The sequence below is a fragment of the Rhipicephalus microplus genome, chromosome 9 (genome assembly GCF_043290135.1).
Source record: "Rhipicephalus microplus isolate Deutch F79 chromosome 9, USDA_Rmic, whole genome shotgun sequence".
In the NCBI taxonomy this organism is placed as follows: Eukaryota; Metazoa; Arthropoda; class Arachnida; order Ixodida; family Ixodidae; genus Rhipicephalus; species Rhipicephalus microplus.
Window position 1 is genome coordinate 1805078 of NC_134708.1, and position 20346 is coordinate 1825423.

At 43.5% G+C, this 20346-nt stretch overlaps 2 protein-coding genes across 2 annotated transcripts in view; one reads left to right on the forward strand and one right to left on the reverse strand.

Moving 5' to 3' along the window:
* Positions 1–4630: 4630 nt before the first annotated feature.
* LOC142771475 (uncharacterized) overlaps positions 4631–20346 on the reverse strand; it is a 50922-nt gene continuing 35206 nt past the window's right edge. The window contains exon 2 of the mRNA XM_075872960.1: positions 4631–4853. Coding sequence (XP_075729075.1) covers positions 4785–4853 — 69 coding nt within the window. The 3' untranslated portion in view covers positions 4631–4784. The remainder of the gene's footprint in view (positions 4854–20346) is intronic.
* LOC119163322 (uncharacterized) overlaps positions 7866–20346 on the forward strand; it is a 131471-nt gene continuing 118990 nt past the window's right edge. Inside the window, exon 1 of the mRNA XM_075872953.1 lies at positions 7866–8033. Coding sequence (XP_075729068.1) covers positions 7985–8033 — 49 coding nt within the window. The 5' untranslated portion in view covers positions 7866–7984. The remainder of the gene's footprint in view (positions 8034–20346) is intronic.

The following is a 20346-nucleotide window of genomic DNA, read 5'->3' on the forward strand; positions in this document are numbered from 1 at the left end:
GCAGAATGTGACTGCAGCGCCACGGCGAGTCATGGCGCAAACTAATACGAGTGGCCGCGCCCTAGGTGCTTTTCTGGCGACCGTGCGCTGCCTAGGCACCCAAATCGTGCGAACATCCCTAGGCCTGGTAGGTGTTCTGTGCCTAGGCATGTAACGGAGTTTGGTGGTGTTTGTGAAATAACAAGTTTGTGATTGCCTGGCCCATTTCGGCCCTGCTAGTTGACGCCAACTATCCAGCCTGTTTGGGGCTCACGTGGTTTCGATATTCTAGGTCATGCTTGCTTTGCTAAACCGACGGAAGCAGTGTAATCGCTATTGGAGCTCGCACTTCGGCTAATTTTGACTCGATGACTGGGGTCTCGGCAATGCTGATATCGCGAGTTCCTACGAACGAATGTGGATTTGCGAGATGGGGCCACAAACGTAAAGTTTATCTGGCAGGTAGTTTATGTTATCTAAATGTTAACGAGCTTGGGCTAGTTGGTATGACATGACGATAGTTATAGTGCGAGAACAAAACGACGACACAGAGACAAGAAGGACACGAAAGACACGAGCGCCGCTTTAGTCCCTAGCGGTGCGCTGACGTCGACTCTCAGCGCTTCCTCTAGTAGGTGTTCTGGGGTTTGGTCGAGAGGTTGATTTTGGTGTTGTGCGGCGGTGTGTATGGATTGCGGTATTATTCTTTGCGAATCTGGTGATGTGGCAGTGATTCTCGGCCGACCGATCCTTCAGAGGGGGGAGATCGAGCGCCGTGGGTGTTTCATGCAAGCGGTAGCGTTGAATGACCAACATCCCGCGTCGATGTGATATGCTCAAGTGCTGGCTGTCTTGTGTGTGCTGTGTGGTGGTTTGTTTGACAAATTTAGTTCCCCGCACATTTGGTGATACCTTAGTGTTGGCTCGTTCATGCGAACCGTAGCGTTGAATTACACCCGCGTAAGCGTGATCATGTTTGTGCAGACATATTTCCGAATTAGATTTAAGGTGTGACACACTGTACTGAAAACACTGTCACACGGGTTCTTGTTTGCTATGTCGTACCCTTTTATATCGTAGTTATATGACGGCTGCACCGTATTTGATCCGATTAGTTTGGGCAGTTAGCGGTGACTAATACTGGTGTCACTCGAATACTTCTGATCGAGATCGACAGGTCTGCCGCTGCTGCGCCGGATCGATTTGGCGCAGACGCCCTTGCTGATTGCAATAAAAAGTGCCCGTGTGACACCGGTATGATCGCACGTGCGAATGCTCAAACCCTTTCTGTGCGCTCTTGTGGTCTCTAGCTTCTTGGCTGCTGGCTGCGTCAGTAGACGAGCATGCAAGAAAAACAGTTTACTACATATACAAAGCTATTCTATCAAAATTATGCAGAAAAGGGTCATCATACTGGGTAGCTAGGTGTGTAATAATGGGACATCCGCAAATAACCACATGTACACAGAAGGACTGAAAGCTGGGCCAGTTGGTGACAGTACTTAAAACATATTTTAACATAGCGCACCACAATGCGGGCACAAGAGCGATTTGTCCCTTCTCTAGTGTCTGTGTAGTCCTGCCCTGTGTTACAATATGTTCAAGCACATGTATGTGTTCGGTCTTGCTAAATCAAGTATCACATGTAAAATTGAAGGACATTTCATTCTTTAGGAAGTACAATGTCATTTTGGGTCTTATTACTAGTTTTCCTGCTTGTTATTTTTAATGAAAAGGATGTGATGTTTACTTCACTATCAAATTAGCACATTTGTCCCCGCTTGGTAGTCAGTGCACGATACAAGCTTTTGGTCTTTGTTGGTGCGTGTGCACAATATTAAATAGCATCAAGTTACATTTCTCGGCTCCTCTATATTATAAATAACTTCATTTCTTGGGATAGGCACAATGATAAAGTATTATGGTTCTTGTATTGAACGAAATTTCTCAAAATTTTGTTGAGCCTTGTAAAAGACAAGTCCACTTGTCGAAACGTCGTCTGCAGCACCCACCCCCCGTTTACAAAATTTTCATGGCTCCCCAATGTGTAATTTTAACCTATAAATCTAATAAATACTAATAAAACTCTATCTAGCAAAACCATCTTACGAAGTTTCTAATTTAGTGAAGATTTTCCATTCACCAGCAAAAATCTGTAGAATGCATTGTTGTCTTCAGACCGGTTTAAAGTTTTCTTAAAATGACTATGTAAAAAAGCAGTGATTTTTTTTATGATTTTCCTGCAACAGATTTGAGTATGCGCTCTGACACTACCACATTGAAGCATTTATGTGCCCTCGCTTTACTTTTATGGAGCTGCATGCCGTAAGCCTGTGCAGAAGAACAATAAATGCAGCCTTTGGCAGTGTTCTTACGTTCCAGATAGTGGCAGAGGTGACAGTGGTTGCTTTTGTTATTTCATGGCTTATGTGACAGAAGGCACTGGTTACTCCTAGCCTTTTTCCAACTTGGAATGCTCGCACAATCACTGCATTCATTCCCCTTGTCATTGCATATCGGTAACTTGTCATAGCCACATGTCTCCCTGGTCTGCATCACCCAGACATGGTGTCCCTCTTCTATGTCAAATTTGATCTTACGTATTTTTAAGACACAAAGGTCAGGCTAGAAGTACTCTTTGCTATTCTAATCAGTACATGTTCTTGTAGAAGCCACAAAGATATGGCTGTTTTTAATGACAAAGTAATGAGAAAAAGGGTCTAGGGGAGCTCAAAGTTTCGACAGTTTATTCATCATATCCTGCATCAAAAATTATTGGCACACATGTGTGGAGTAAGCTAGGCTCACATTGAGAGCATACTAACTAATCACAACCTGTGAACTTGTTCTCTATCTACCAGAAAGACAAAGTATCACTGATACCTAATGAACTTCGCGATTTTATACAAAATGCATCCATGCATTCTCGAGTAATTGTGTCCCTGCTTCTGCCAATCATTCAAACCTTATCCAGGTATGGCTCACACTTTTCAGAATCGCAATGCATCAGCATATGTGCCCCATCTTTATCTTTTAACGAAAGCTCATGTTTCTGTGCATGCTCATTCACGCATATTCTTGCCCGGCCAGCGTTCATCTTTTGCCTTAGGATAGTGGAAATTCATAAACGACCACGTTGACACATTTTGTGTATGATCGGTGTGCCTCTTATCGTACCCACCTTTGTTGCTTCCATCAGATAGTATACATGAAAAAGCTGAGATGATTTTCGTGGCGCAGAAAGAATAATCAGCATGCCATCTCTGTTTGCGATCATATTTAGGTCGTGTGCAGCTCGGTGCATACACGGTACAACCTCAGGTCTTGCTGTTCTGTGCTCTTGCTCTACCCCAGTACCGTGGTGTTCTCTCTTGATAGTCTGGTGCAGCAACTCAGCTACAGCGTTAAGGAGCATGTGAAGGAAACCAACCACAGTCAATCTGTCTAATTGGTTTAGAAAAGTCTTCTGCATGACGTGTGAACACGACCCTGCACATGCATACTCTGGGCATTGTTCAGCTATGGCCCTTTTCACAGTTTTTGGAATGCGTCAACTCGTATGTAAGCAATTTTTTAGCACACCTAGACAAAAAAAGCCAACAGTTGTGACGATTCTGCAAGGTAATGTGTAAGCCAAAAACTGCGAAAAGCCACAAGCCTTCAACTCATGTGTAAACACCAATCCTTTCTCAATCTGTGAAAGCCTGCTAGAACATTGTTAACAATGCGCTAATATGTGACGGTGGTTAGTTGCTTTAAAATAATAAAAAAATTATCGTCATACATAAGAACTTCCAAAACCTCCCACTAATTAAAATGTTAGTGGAACGTAATAAAAGCGGTTACGGTCAAACATAAGAAATTGCACAACACAGGAGCAACATACGAGCTACCTTTAACATAAAACTTGAGAAGGGCCATAAAAGCTTATACTGCCATGGCCACGGCATTCCTAAAGGCAACCACACCACTCTCGTCTGTGGAACGTCTTATGTATAAAAACAATTCACCATGCAGGACAGACTAAAATAAGTCTTTAACATCTACCAAGAACAAATACCCATTCAAGGATTCTTTGAAGAAAGTGGATGATACATGGGAAATTCCCAGTTTAAAATGGGTCTCTCATGACAACCGAGCCTAGCCGCTTCATTAAAAACTGACTAATCATGTTCTGCCAGATACCTTAATCACTCACAATTGTCCTGAATGAAACACCCGGCTTATGCGTCTTGGCCGTATAAAACACAGAAAGTGTGTTCTTTTTGCTAGTTGCAGTATGCAATAGACTCTGCTAGTCGTGCAAGTTCTAAGTCCTTACTCAGAGCCACTGCCTTGCTTTTCAAAACTCTTGTTTTCATGACTTTTAACTTGACGAAGTTCATGTAGACTGCTTGTCTTGCCTTGATGTTACACAAATCTACATCCATTACTACGGAGCCACTACTTTTATCCACTTAAAATGGGCACAAATTGTTGCACTTGAAGAATGACAACACCCACCAATGTATCCTCCTGACGAAGAGGGTTTTTCCCCTGTTCTTTTTAGAGCTTAGATATTGTCTTGTAAGCAATAGTCCCTAACTGCAACTTCGACTTTTGCTGCAACTCGTTGGTGCAATGCCAGTAATTAGTGAGCCAGCAACAGAGGTTCATGGCTAAATTTTGGGCCTTTGTTGAGTACATAGCGTACATTTTCTGCAATGTGAACATTTCCCAGCCCAGTGAGGTTTTCCCAGGTCGTGGGAGCAGGCTTCTTCAGCATAAAACAGCGGACATGCCTCATCTTCAGGTTCCAGTTTGCGTCAGTGATGTGGGCTGCTGAATGTTTGGCATCGCGAAACTTCTTCAGTGCCAGCCACTCCAGGTCCAAACTGAAGCAAACAGAACAAAGCAGGTAAAGAAAGCACACCTGCTGCCACAAATTATGATTTCACATACTTTCATAACATCACCAAATGAAGGTGTCTTCCCCAAAAAGAGCACTCACTTCTTGTAGAACATGGCCTTTCCGGGAAGTCATGCCTTCATTTGGTTGTGTTAGCAAATATGTAAAATTTTAAAATCCGAATTGTGGTGGCAGGCACGCTTATTTTTTTACACCCTTCACGCAATGTGTATTAGTTTGAAACTGGAGTGGCTGGTGCTAAAGAAGTTTTGCGATGCCAACCGTATCATACTTGACCAGGCATAATAACAAGTAGCATGTGTTATCAGTCGAAACGCGTCATCTCTCAGAATTCACATGCTGAGAGCACCCTGAGGAACCATGCATCTACGGTTAAACAGGCACACCTTTCAACGTGGTCACTCTTGTTCAAAGCAGCCCAGCATGTCTATTAGGTCACGCGTGCTCCTGGGCACACCACGTCGGAGCCCGCAACTTCTGCCAGGTACCATGGATTAAACCTGGCTGCAAATGCACTATACAGAGTCGGGGACATGGTTGTACATGGTTCTGCTAAATCTTCCAGATATGTTTCAACATTGCTAGAAACATGTCAAAAAGCAGTTGGTAGTATAACTGCAATACGTGAGCAGTAGCATTGCGATGCGAGTTGAATAACCTGTTGGTATTGAAACCAACCTGCGATATGCAACAGCTCGATAACGCATACTCTTCTTGTATATCAGCCTTTATTTATGTCCAATGCTATACAGAGGCTTCTCCCATTTACCGACAGTTTTCCCAACCCTGTGCTAGCTTATTTGATTTTATGCATGCAAATCCCATCTAGCCGTCTGCCTTTCTCAGCTATTTTTCCCATATTTTTGTAGCCACACAATGTCTCTAACTGGTCACTTGTCTTTCCCTCACAATGCTTGACCTGCCCAGGTCCACCCGTTTTTTTTTTCTTAATGTCAGCTAGAATGTCATCTAGCCCTGTCTGTTCTCTATCGAGCTCTGCTTTTTATAATATATCTAGGTTATGCTAATCACTTTCTGTTTCTATTTTGCATAGTTCTTGGTCTGTTCTGGACTTTTTTTCTTCTTTTTTTTTTTACTATCACTCAAGTTTCTGCACCATATGTTAGTATTCGCAGCATACAATAGTTGACCACTTTCTGCTTTAGAGACAGTTACATATTGCCTTTTATGATTTGAGAATGTCTGCCATTAAAGCTTTAGCCCATCCATATTGGTTGGTGAATTTCCTTTTCATGAGTAGTGTGATCTGTGAATATCTGAATTAAATACATATATATTGTGAGGATTCTAGTGTGCCGTTGCGAACTCTCGCTCTCTTGTTTGGCCTCCTACATTAGATCCTTGTCTTTCACTTATTTATCTGTAACCCTACTTGAACACTTTCTTGGTTTGCACCTTCAGTTCATTGTAGTTCAACGGCACCACTGCTGAAAAGCAAAATGTCATTTGCAAAGCGCAAGTACCGAGATATTCTTTTTAAATGTTTATTCGTGTTTCTTATCAACATGGTGGCTCAAATACTTCTGCTAAGCATACTGCAAATATTGCTCAGATTTCGTCTCCTTGCCAGATCCACTTCACGAATAAAATTTTTCTGCTCTGCGACAGATCCTCCTCCATAAAGAGACTTTTGTAGTCGCCCCTCAAGACCTTAATAAAGTTCATTGCCTGTCTGTCTGTCTGCTGTGGACTCTCTGTAGATGTTGGCTAGGGTATTCGTGCATGCATTATGCACTAGCTACTCTAAGACTGCTGGTATCTCTACCGAGTCGAATGCCTTTTATTAGTCTCTGCAAGCTAAGTAAATGTATGTGTTTCGTTTGGCAGATTTTTCAATTTGACGGCACATGACTATGATCCACAGTGGGACATCTGTTGATCTGTGTATAATTCTTCAAATCTTTCATCTCTTTTTTTTTCTGCATTTGTTTGGTATTGGCATTTTTACAATTCAGTTGTACATTTCATTCGCCAGTACTTGAGGCATTGTGCAGAAAGTGTCACAAGCTTGTTAAACACGAGATCTCCATCTTTGATCGGGTCAACAATTTCGCTGCATGATTTTTCATTGGTCATGTTTTCTAGGGTTCTATTCCATTCTCTCAGGATAGGGTATCCAAAAAGATTCGTTCCTGGTTTGGCTTCTGATTTTATGTTTCTTTCTAACTTTCTTTATATTTACTCATGGAGTTTAAGTGTTTTGTTTAACTTTGGCTTCTTTCTCTGTTAGGTGGCTTATTCGTGAGCTGTAGTAAAATTCTTCTGCTACCTTACTATAAATGTTGAGACTACAGATTATGTTACTCTATCTGTTGGAGTGTGCATTCGTAATTAGTTTTCTGTTGTCATGCTCTGTCTTTTCTTCGAATTCTTAATCTAATTCTTTGGTGCTATAAATCCCCATGTCGGCAATTTTCTTTTTGGTAATCAGACCTTTTAGCTCAGTTAATTCAAATTTAGATCTTGAGTGGGTAGCTTTTATAGATTGTTGTTTCTTTTTTTTTTTCATTTGGGAGAGTTTGCTTAGTTCTTGCCGTAGTGCTTTAACCTAACTGCAGTTGCGTTTTAGGAATCATTGTAGTTAAGGTTTTGTTCATTTCATCTATGTCATAATATTTTTCTTGTTCTAAGGCCTCGCATACGAGTGTTCTAAGGCAGTGCAGAGAATGTGTGTGACTATGGCTCTGCTCCATTTCGAGAGGAGCCTTGCAAGAAATGACATTGTTGGGTGCTTTGAAGTTCCGCATTCAGTTTTGGCGGGCTTACTGATGATGATGACTGTGAAATTCAAGCATGTCAAAAGATCGTATTCCGTCAAACATTTTAAATGAAAAGTTAAAGACAAAAACGTATTAAACACAAATCGCTGGGTATCTGAGGTGGTAGCTGTGCTGACTTTTGCTCGCAACAACTTAGGCTTACGTTGACTCGTTGGCACTGCGTCCATTTCCTGTGAGGAAAAGTTTCATGGCGGCTTCCAGTTTTGTTGTTGGACGAGTGCGAAGTTCAATCTACGTGTTTATTTGCCGCAAGCACTCTTCCTCGCGATAAATCTACTCTTGAGTGACGACAGTGATGAACACTAATGTTCACAGCTTGATAGTACACGTCATGTCAAGAACAGGTAAGCTGTCAACCTCTAACTAATTTCCATTGTGAACGTGCTTTTGCACCATTACGCAGTGTCTATTCTCTCAACAACCGGGGTCATTGTTCAAAAAAATTTCTCTGCGGTTGCCTCCTACTGGCTCTCATATGTCACGTGACTAACTGCCATGAGAAAAGGAAAAACTGGCTGCTGCAGGACAGAATGGGCATACGTAGCCTAGCGTGCGTTAGGTTAGGTTAGGTTACGCAGCAGACGACACACGTGGCCCAGCGTGGGTTGGGTTAGGTTAAGTTACATTAGTTTATGTTGAATAAGTTAGGTTAAGTTCTACCGGTTGCCGGGAGAATCATTCAAAAATTTATCCCGGCGGTTAGTCACATGACTTATGGGAGGTGACTGCGGGGAGAATAGACACACCCGCACCATTAATTTCGTGGTAGTGATAGTAATACCGCTCTGTGTTAATGTACCACAATTCGAAAAGGTTTTCATGGTGCAAGTTTCTTGGTTTGTACAGCAGCCTGATGAGATTAGTGTAAAGGATAATGCAGATCTTGACAATAAAAGTAAGACTTTCATTGTTTACCGTTCCTCCACCGTAGGCATTGTTGCGTATTTCTCTTGTTTTGCTACGTGTAATCATAACGTCCGTTTCTTGTGCGTGTAATTTAAACACGTTACTGGTTTTAGTATCACGTGTCGCTCTTCTGCTGTGCCCGATCTGCAGCGGGAGCGTTTAAACCAGGTAAAATCAGCTGCGCTGACATGAGTGACAGACGAGTCAGCTGCTCAGTGCCACATAACAAATTAGGGTGATATGTCACATGTCGCCCACTTTTCAAATTGATATGCTATTTGAATTAATAAACCACCGAAAAAAAATTGAGATGAGCGTCGGTGAGGGGGTAAAATGTTCTTCACTTTCGCCCAGGAATGAACTTTCCATTGGTTAGCCAGCAGTCATGCTGGGACACAAGAGAACACAACCAATGGGACACAAGAGAAGAGACAAACATGGATAGATGGATGGATGGACGGACGGATGGATGGATGGATGGATGGATGGATGGATGGATGGATGGATGGATGGATCTAGCTAGCTAGGTATACGTAGGTAGGTCGGTAGGTAGGTAGGTAGGTAGGTAGGTAGGTTGGACAAGAAGTCCAGGCCTAGGATAAGGTTATAAGGGCAGTGATCAATCACGGCTAAAATGACAGAAGTAGTGTGGTCCTGGTTACTTAAGCGGGCAGAGCACATACCGAGAACCATCGGTGTGCCCCCATCGGCCTCACGGATCATTTGTGCAGCCGCTGTTGTCAGAACTTTCTTTGAACGTGTGCGTAGGCTTGAACTCATGACCGAAATGCTTGCGCCGGTGTCTACAAGTGCTTGTACAGGTACGCCGTCTACTTCAACGTCTATTACACTTTGTCTGGTGGGAACGTAGCAAGGATTCGCTGCGGAAGACTTCAATGCAGCACCACTTCCATGGGCTGCGTTTCTCAGTTTTCTGAGATGATGCGGCCGAAAGCCATGGGGGATGAGAGGCGCCGTGGCTGCAGTGAACGGGACGACGGGCGACGTATTTGCGGCAAACAAAACAGTGAACGAGAACGAGGTGAAGGCGAGCGGCTGTACCCAGTGTTCCGTGATTGGTTAACGGCATTGGACTCTTCGGCAGGTAAAAATGTGCGGGCTGTACCGTCGAAACGGCTCATATTGGTTGTTGCATGAGGTGCCGAGGACCATGTGTTGCGGCAGTAACGAACAATATGTTCAACACGGTGGCAGTTGAAACATATAGGGCGGTCATCTGCAGTTTGCCACTCAGCCGGGTTGCGGGTACGTGGAGAAAACCGTCGGTCGGAGGAATGCATCGCAAAAAGGCGTTCGCTGACTCTGGGCGCGGTGACATGGCACACAGAATGCACTCTGATGTTTTCAAGCTCCTGGCGCACGATGGCTTGAACTAGAGGAACAGCAACAGGAGTGGTATTGGTACTGCGTGAATAGAACACCGAAGGCGCCATTGCTCCCAGTTCACGACGAACAATGCGTGTCAGGTCTCCCGGAAGCGACGGTTGTGTAGTGTGGACTGCTCCTCGCAAGTTGATGTTGCAGCAGTGTTTGGAAGTCAGGCGAATGTTTGCAGAATGTGGCGACTTTTCACTTGCTTAAACTGACGACACTCTTTGATGATCGCGTCCACGGTGGAACAGCCCTTGCACATCAGGAGATTGAACGCGTCGTCAGCAATGCCTTTCAGGACATGCCCAACGTTGTCACCTTCTGTCATGTCGCTTTTGGCAGAGGGCCAACATGTTTGAATGTATGCGTGGTATGATTCCACGGGGGATTGGGCACGGCAGGCCCATTCCTTTTTGGAGGCGATCTTACGACTGGTGGTTTTGCCAAACACCCCTCGCATCTTTTCTTTGCATAGGTCCTAGCTTGTGAGTTCTTCTTCGTTGTTTTCATACCACACCTTAGCCGTGCCTCTCAAGTAAAACAGCACATTAGCCAACTGAAGTGTGGAATTCCATCTGTTCGGCACATTCACTCATTCGAACATGGCCAACCAATTGTCAACGTCGACGCCATTGGTCCCGCAGAATGTACCGGGATCCTTAAGTGTCGTGAAACCGTGTGGTTATGACGCTGTGTTCGTCGGAGACGCTGACGCGGAGGGCTCACTATTGGCCATGGCTGGAAAACTGATGCGACGTCTGCTGTGGAGCTCCGTTGCCTGATGGTTACCCAGCACCTCCAAAAATATGTTAAGGGGTCGGTGACTTTAATACAAAATGCATTTACAGAGGAAAAACCGCAGCAAGAGTCACAATGGCTGATTGGCACACTCGCGCCTGTCAGCTGATTGTGTCCTTCCTCTTCCTTTACTTCATCTACGTAACAATATCAGTGTTACCTCAAGACGGCTTATCCATTGAAATATCAACAAACAATATTTAATTCAAGATAAATGCATGTCTTAGTCCCTGCTTATGATAGAGCTGTAAAGAACAAGGGGGTTAAATGTCATGTTTTGTTACTATTCAACCCACATGGTTGAAACTGTGGAAGGAAACTCTGGAGAGATTTATAGGCCTCTGTTGTTCTAGTCTCGAGCAGTTTTGTTCCCTTCATTGAAGGAACGTGGCATGAGTGAAATCACATCGCACAAACTCCGTGCTCCCAACACCAGTTTGCTGTGCAGCTTTGCACTTGATTCACAAGCTTCTTGTGTGTATTTTATGAAAGCATTACAAGGATACTTAAGAAAAACAGTGGTTTTGTTTAGATTTACAAACGGCACTCTGAGAACTCTAATGCCAATGCCATATGTTTCACTATCACAAGTTCATTATTAGCGGAGAAAATTGAGGTTGAAGTTTCATCATTGAAATTTGTGCCGAAATGTCCATGCGTGACATCAAAAGTTTCTAAATGTAGTTTTCATATTTTTATAATTTGCTCGGTAATATTTTCTGAAACTTAGTGTGCTTGGTCTATGACACCCACAGATGACAATGTCTTTCATTTTTATAGATTATAAGCTATGCAGAACCCAGTGAACGCCATCAAAATTTATGATGTCACGGTGTTTGGTGAGACATTTTCTTTGCGCGGTTTCACACTTACTAATCATCGTGTCGTGGTAAGAGTGGTGTTCTGAAATTATACTTTAATAGTATGCGAAAAATGTTTTCGCTCTTTTGTGTCCCTTCATGTAGAGTAGCTGACCAGCTCATCCACCTGGAGAAATGAAAGTCTAAGAGAAATGAAAGTCAGTGTAGTTGTATTTTTAGGTGTACCACATCTCAAGGCGTATAATGCAAGGAGGATGGAGGATACGAAGTGTGACACAGAAGACAACTTAATGCAACAGACACACATTACATGTACATTTTAACGACTCCATGCACTGCTGTTTTCAAACAAGCAAAAGAAATATGCAGTCTCGCAAGTCTTCAGCACTGTGGTGCCTTGTGAGGCAAGGCTCGTACGTCTCAGCAGTGCACACGGAAATGACTTTAAACAATTAAATGTTGTGTGATCTAGTAAACAAGGTTTGCAGTCAAGATACCTGGGTCGTTAGCCACTAATTACAACAGAAGAAATGATATGTCCAGTTTTTGTGTTGGTACTCCCTTAACATTATTTACTAACTGAATTGGAACAGCTAAATCAACCGCTAAACAAAGCACATCGTTTCTTGGCGACATCTATTGACAAACAAAAGAATGAATTATAGTCGCTAAATAGGCGCTGCTAAATAGCGGAACTGGACACACTTTTTTCAGCCATAGGTTGATGGTGCTGTAGCCATCCAGCGCAGAGCGCAAGCCACGTGCTCGCGTTTTCCTTTCATAAAGGAAGACAGTGTATAATCATGCTGACCATGACTGGTAACGTGGGAAGTGTGTCCTCCTAAGCTTGCGCTCATTTCCACAACTCGTTTCATGGACATGCGAGTTTCGACATGGTGAACTAAAACTTGAAACAGTGCAAAACATATCTGGCCTCCTTGTATAGGGGTAGAAGCTGTCCAGGTTCTTAGTTCTTCAAAGTAAGAAATTCACACTGGCCCGAGCAACTCCTCCCACTTCATACTACTGTAAAATCCTGAGAAATCACCCCCTCTACGCTGAAAGATGATCGGGCATGATCTGGAGGTGGGCCCTTGCTTGGTCTCAGACACTAATTCAATATGAAAGTGACTTTAAGAAAAATGCACTCCTGTGTTTCTAATGAAATGCTGTATAGAATACACACACATTTACTGTTTTTACAGACCCGAGGAGAATGCATGTGCGAAATTTATGCGTTATGACAAGGGGGGAAAGATGTTCTACAGATATTCAGACAATTTATGACAACTCGGGAATGCAGCCTTGAGGCATCACACGGTAAAAGTGTTTAAAAAATCTTCCACATATATAAGGACTTTCAGAACTTTGGTACCAAGGAACTGCTGCTGCAGAATATTGTAGTGGAGAACAGGTTGAAAAGTAATTGTGGGAGGAGAGGGGGCACTTGCTCGGTCATTGGCACATATTCGAGATCTCCTGTAAAGAAAAAGGGGCGCATGCTCGGTTATTTACAGTGCCTACTCGCAATTGAAGTTGGAATGGAGGCATAGCATGTGCTTTTTTCATAGCATTGCCAGAGCTGTACAAGAGCCCATTGAATGTGATTGCCCGTCCAACCAAGGAATGCTTCCCACCCATTCAGCTGCTCTATCTGCGAGCGTTCTCTTAACACTGTCACTTTACTGCGCTATACTTTACAGTAATAAAAGCACACCCATTTTCATATACAGTCGCCGACCGATTTTTCGGACCTGGCGGGGACTGAAAAAAAGTACGAAAAATCGAACAGTCCGAAAAATTCGTTTTCGCCAAAAATCTGAAGTTTATTGCATCAGGCAGGTTTTAAAAAGTCCTTGATGCTGCCTTGCCTCAAACTACGCTTGGAGGCAATTTGGTTTGCCCGTATTTGCGCCAAGGTGACATCGTCGCCGTAAACGCTCGACAAAATTGTCACCGCGTTGGCGATCTCCGCCGCCGACGGCTGCGGGCGGTCGTCGTTGTCGTCATCCGAGCCGCTCTCCGGCTCCGGGACAACCTGGTGAAGAATTTCGTCGTCAGTGGCCTCCGCGCACGCTTCTTCACACCACCTGGCTCCCGCGATGGCACAGATGGCGGAGCCATGGCACCGAGAACACAAAATTCGATGCCGCAGATAGCCGCTGCGAAGCACACAACGTCTCGACGCTACGCGACACAACACGTGCAGAATGGCGACTGAAAAAAAGCTGCAACGACCCGACAATAAAAGAATCCTTCTTTCGCCTCCTCCCCGTGCGATGTGATGACGATAGTGCTGACCGAAGACGAAAAAACGGCATCCATCACCGCGTCTTTTAAAAAGCAAACACGGCCTCCGAAACTTAAAATATAGCGTGCGCATTCCAATCTCGGAGGCAGGAAAGGCATCTGAAGACCAAGTTTAGTCAAGCCGACGGAAAATCCAACATGGCGGCGTTCACAATAGCTTGGGGCGTGGCACAAAACGAGCGATTTAGTCCGAAAAATCGAACTTTCAGGGGCAAATTCGCCCGAAAAATCGGTCGAAACAATGCATTAGCTCTATGGGATCCCTGACGGTGCATTTATGAAGTCCGGAATATCCAACAAGTCCGAATTTTTGGAGTCCGGAAAATCGGTCGGCGACTGTATTTGTGTTTCAATAAATTTTGCTTAAATCTCTGCAATCTGAACAAAGTGGACACTTATGACAGTTTCTTATGAGAGTTTATGCTTTGGATTGCAGCCTGAGTCATGCAGTGAAGTTCATGCATGCTCAGCTTACTCGCCGCTACCTTTATGTGGGAGTGGGAAGATAGGCTGCTGCTTGCATTGTACAGGCAAATAGAGGAGGAGGTAAGATAATTCGCCATATCTGTTACAGATAGGTGTATTTGCGGCCAAGGACCTCAAAGGAGGATAGATGACAGCGGTGGATATGAATCTGCACTCCAGCCAAGTGCACAACGAGCTAAGTCAGGAACGTTATTAAGAAGACCCACAAGTTAAGCATTTTAAAAACTGATAATAAAACATTGTCTTGGCTTCATCATCCAACATGTAGTCATTTTCATAATTCCTTTATTTTTCCTGCATCAAGATCATCAAGCTGAGCATTCCGTTGCTATTACTAGCACATATGTTTGCAGGTGCTTATTTTCCTGCACTTTTCGAGAGGATATTTAGTAAAAGTGCTCAGGGACATTAATAATTATCTGCTCCCTCGTTTGGTTTTAAGATACACTTTTTTCTAGACTTGCACTTGTCTCTAATTGCAGAGAATTCATATTGATCCTTGAGGTGTGTAGTAAATAACAAACAACTTTTTCAAGCAAGGTTAACTTAGCATTTTCAATGACATGTGGGGTTTAACTTCCCAGAACCACCATATGATTACGAGAGACGCCTAACTTTGCATTTTCCTGTCATTAACTTTTATTAAACATTTTTATTTCTCCTGGACATTTATTTCTCTGACAGTATAGCTGCATGACTGCGGGCACAAAAATATAAAATTAGTTTGCATAATGACGATGAAGGAATTTTGTTGTTGATTTTAAAAAGGTGTGTGTACGGGGCAACTTGATCACATAACCAATTATTTCAAACATCCCCCCATGCAGTAAATGTTCCATGGTGAACTTGTCTTCTGGTTTGAACAAATGTGAAACAAAATGGCCATGGCCATTGGGAAGGCCTTGAAAAACCACGCTACTAAGTAATGCCATAAAGTCTGTGATCAACCAGACGTCCACATGAAAAAAACCGGGAGCAGGGTTTTGCAAGCAGTGTGTATATAGAGGAAATAATAAAATTAAGTTCTACGGTTTCATGTCCCGAGACTAAAATCTGGCTATGAGATGCACTGTTTCAAGTGAAAGCCTAATTATTTTGACCTCATAATCTCTCTGAGTACATGACACTACCACATTAGTGATAGTCAGCTGCTCAGTGCTGCGTAACAAATTAGGGTGATATGTCACATTTGGCCCACTTTTCAAATTGTTACACTATTTGAATTAATGAACCACTGAAAAAAAAATTGCAGATGAGCGAGGGAGGGGAATGTTTTTTACTTCCGCCCAGGAATGAACTCTTCATTGGTTAGCCAGCAGTCATGCCTCTGGCACTTGACATGCTGGTAAACAAATAAAGAGATGCGATTACTAAATATCCTAATTTTGGTGCTACAGTGTAAAAACATCACTCTTTTTGTTTCTTACATATTTTCAGTCTTAGTACAGTACGTACTAGTCTGTAGACGTAAGATGGCAGAAAATAAATGAAGAGTAATCATTGGTTCACTAACTCAGTCAAATTATTGCTCAAAAGAAACCAAGACAATGGGTACATAGAAAATCTACCAAAATACAGACAAAAATGAGCTATTATTAACACGGATTATACAAGGCAGTACCAATTTTATTATTTTTTAAAAACCAGAAGTGTCATGTTATGAGTTGTGAGGAAGACAAAAGAGATGAAATGTTAGTGAACACAGGTTGTCTCTAGAGCCATCGTCTCAACATGCAGACTTCTTCAAGGCTGCAACTGCCGACCTATCTGAATTGTGTAGGGCAGATTTATCAAGATGAAGGGAACCCACATACACTGGTGCTAACAATCAGCAAATCACCACAAAACATTTCACATATGTTGTACCAACAAGGCCAAAATTCATCCCTTGCCTACCTTAGTGCATTTTGTATATTCTCATACCCTCTTCTCCAACTTAAACAAAGCAGGGAAGGCCACATGCAAAAATGGGGAGATGAAAACGAGGAGTCGGCATGCTGAACTGGGCGAGTTAAAAGCCAATCTTCCGTAATGGGTTGCGCCAGGGTAAAGGGAACAATCAATCAAAAGCCGATGAAACAGAAAGAAATGAGGGGCAGGAGGGAGCAAGTGTTTTGCATGGATGGTTAGAAAAGGAGAAGACATTTTGCTGAATTATCTTTGCCTCGAGGAAGCACCACCTGACAATGGGGATAATTAGCCTTAGAAATTCCTTGAATAATGGCTTATTTTTTATGTTTTCATTGTGTATGTGCCATGTCAAATTGGTTCAAGTGCCCCCTGTGAAACATTTACAGTGGAACTTCGATTATACGACTTTTAGGGGACCACGCAAAATCGTCGTATAATCTGGGCGTCGTATAATCGAATAACCAAGAATATAGGCTCTGATGGTCGTTGTTGCCCCACAACAGTTATCACATAATGCGTAAGAAAAACCGCGGCACAAATCTATGCTGCTCCAATGAAAGTAGATTAAATTACTTAAAAAAATGACAACCACGCTTTTTATCGGAGGTGTTAACAAATCTTTATTCTCAACTTTTAAAAAAATCTGGGATTCTTTTCTGCGAGTTTACCCAGCCACGATGCATCAGCTTTCTTTCGAGAGCTGCGACATCTGGCAGCAAGCCGCCGATCTCGTCGCGTGCGCAAGCAAACCGCCGAATGTTGTCGACGTAGCACAACACGTCCGCGTACGTCGGAACGGATGCACTAGCCTCTGCAGTGTCATCCATCTCTTCCTCGTCGGAAGTTCCCGCAGTGTCAGGACGCACAGTTTTGATAATGTTATCCAGCGACACAATGTCGCGGTTTTCGGTTCCGCGACATTGCGAGATGCAGCACTCGCAACCAAGAATGCGAAAGCTTCCTCGCACACCAGTGTCCGAATACTGAAAATTTTGCACGTACTAGACGCAGCAGCTGCGGCGCACAACCCACCAATGAGACAAACACGTGAAGGAATGGCTGAAAGGCACAGAACACCTACCAGTAATGCAGGCACTACTGAATCAGGGCATCGAAGAACGCTACATAAATATACTGGAAGAAATCTACAGTGGCTGCACAGCCACCATATAGAAAGCGGCAGAATTCCAATAAAGAAGGGTGTAAGGCAGAGAGATACAATCTCTCCAGTGCTATTCATCTCGTGTTTACAGGAGGTTTTCAGGACCCTAGCTTGGGAAGTGTTAGGAATAACAGTTAATGGAAAGTATCTTAGTAACGTGCGATTCGCTGATGACATTGCCTCGATGAGTAACTTAGGAGATGAATTTCAGCTCACGATTACAGAACTGAACATTGAAAGCAGAAAAGTAGGTCTGAAAATCAATGTCCACAAAACTAAAGTAATGTGCTACAGTCTCGGCAGAAAACAGTACTTTGCGATAGGTGGAGAGATGCTGGAAGTTGTAAAGGAATATGTCTACTTAGGACAGGTAGGAGCCGCGAAGCCGAACCATGAGAGTGAAGTAACTAGAAGATAAAGATGGGGTTGATCACATTCGGCAAGCATTCTTTCATCATGAATGGTAATCTGCCACTAACCCTCAAGAGGAAGGTATATAACAACTGCATCTTGCCAGTATTTACCTACGGAGCGGAAGCCTGGAGGTATACAAAGAGGGTTGAGCTTAAATTGAGGATGACCCAGTGAGCGAAGGAAAGGAAAATGATAGGTGTAACTTTAAAAAACAAGAAGAGAGCAGTGTGGGTAAGCGAACAAACCAGGGTTCAGAATATCATAGTTGTAATCAAGAATAAGAAATGGACATGGGCCGGGCACATTGCATATAGCCAGGATAACCGCTGGTCATTAAGGGTAATTGACTGGATTCCCAGCGAAGGCAAACACACGAAGGGGAGACAGAAAGTTAGGTGGGTCCATGAGATTAAAAAGTTTGTAGATATAACATGGCAACGAAAAGCACAAGACCGGGTTGATTGGCAAATCATGGGAGATGCCTTTGTCCTGCAGTGGGCGTAGTTAGGCTGATGATGATGACACCTTCAATGTACGACGACGTTTAGATTTAGGTGTTAAGCAAAAAGTGCGCATGCCAAAAATGCGCTGAAGGCAAAGCACTCGCTTTTTATGCAGATCGTAATTTACAGGTGACCACTTGACACACCAATCATACAATATATGTATAATGCGGTGGTCCACTGTAACTCATGTTAGCAGAACCCATATAACAACAAAATTTGCCAAAAGCGTGAGCAATAAGCTTGTTTGCAAGACTGAACATGCACATGGGCTTCTCAGCAGACGTTTTATATTTTCTAGAGACTTGCCCAAGTACGATGCACCGTTTTTGCGTAATTTTGATGTAATTAGTAGACTGCTTTTTTTCTTGCATTGTCATGTAAGCACCAGCCGAAGTAGAGGCCACAAAAGTGTACAGAACTGAACGGTGTAACTTGGTATAAGCATTCACGTGTGATCACCGACAGGGGATATCGCAGTCACAGTTTTTTTTTTTTCTGTGCTACTTGGACTACCTATGCGAGTAGTGGAAATAAAGCGTTATTCATACCACCAGTGTCACACAGACACTTGTGATCGCGGTCAGGGCATCTGCGCCAAACTCAATGCTGTACAGCGCAGCAGCAACAAAGTTGTTGCGCGCGATCAAAATTTCTCGAGGAAAACCGGTATTAGTCACCGCTACATCGTCCGGATCACATACAGTGCAGCGCGACCACATGCAGCAAGTACTCGTGTGACAGCGTTCACTAAAGCGCGTCAGAGCGCACCGCGCATTCAGAACTAACGTCCACACAGGACAGTCAGCACTCAAGCATCACCATATTCGCAAGGAATAATATCGCAATAATACAAACCGCCGCACAACACTGAAATAGAGGAAGCGCTGACATACACTGACACACACATAATCGAACCGCAAATGACTAAAGTGCCTAGACATGTTCGCGCAATTTAGCACCTATAAGCTACTCTTATTAGTTCGCGCCATGGCTCGCCGTGGCGCTGCAGTCACCTGAAAAATCACCTGATGAAGTCACCTGATGAAGAAAAGTCACCTGATGAAGAAGGAGAAAACAGTCTGAGCAGCGACCACGGGCGCATAATCCTGAAATTTGACAGTGGGGGGGCTAGGAAGAAAACACAGGAGGTTGGGCTCCCGAAAGTAAGCGAAAAGCAGATAGCAGACATCGTCAATAGCATCGAAAGAGAATTAGAAGCACAGCCAACAAAGGTGTGGGAATATGACGAGGTTGTTAGTTGTATACAAAAGGAAATAAACAAAGTAAGGAAAAAAAACCGCTGGAGGGGTAAACGGAAACCACGAAGCTGGTGGGACAAGTAAATTAAACTGGCTATTGAAGAGCGACGACGGGCCTCTAGACTGCACAGAAAAGCAAAGCAAATGGGATATCAGGATGATGAGGTGCAGTTACGGTGGAGCCGGTACCGAAAAAAGGAATTTGAGGTGCAGAAACTAGTACAAGCGAAGATTAAAGCTGCGAGTGAGAAATGGGTATCAGACATACGTAAGAAGGATAAGAGCGCCCCCCGAAAACTCTGGAACCATTTGAAAGCATTGGGAACGACGACTAAAGAGATGCAGACTCAGATACAGGACGGGGACGGCAACGTTCTCCTGGGGGACAGCGCATTAGAATACCTACATTGAGTCATAGGAAATACTTTCGGCCAAGCACGCGAGAGGTCGGCTAACTGGACACAGGTGGAAAATAAAAGAGTGGAAGATGAAAAATTTAATATCGAATTTTTGGACTGGAAAAAGGCAGAACACAGTGTTCCCAAAAGTACGGCAACAGGACCGGATGGAATCCCAATAGAGATTATCAACCATTTGGGACCAGCGGGACAGGCGCACTTGTATGGAGCCATCGAGCGCGCTATAAAATCCAAGAGGATTCCTGCGCACTGGCGCGAAAGTAGAATGAGTTT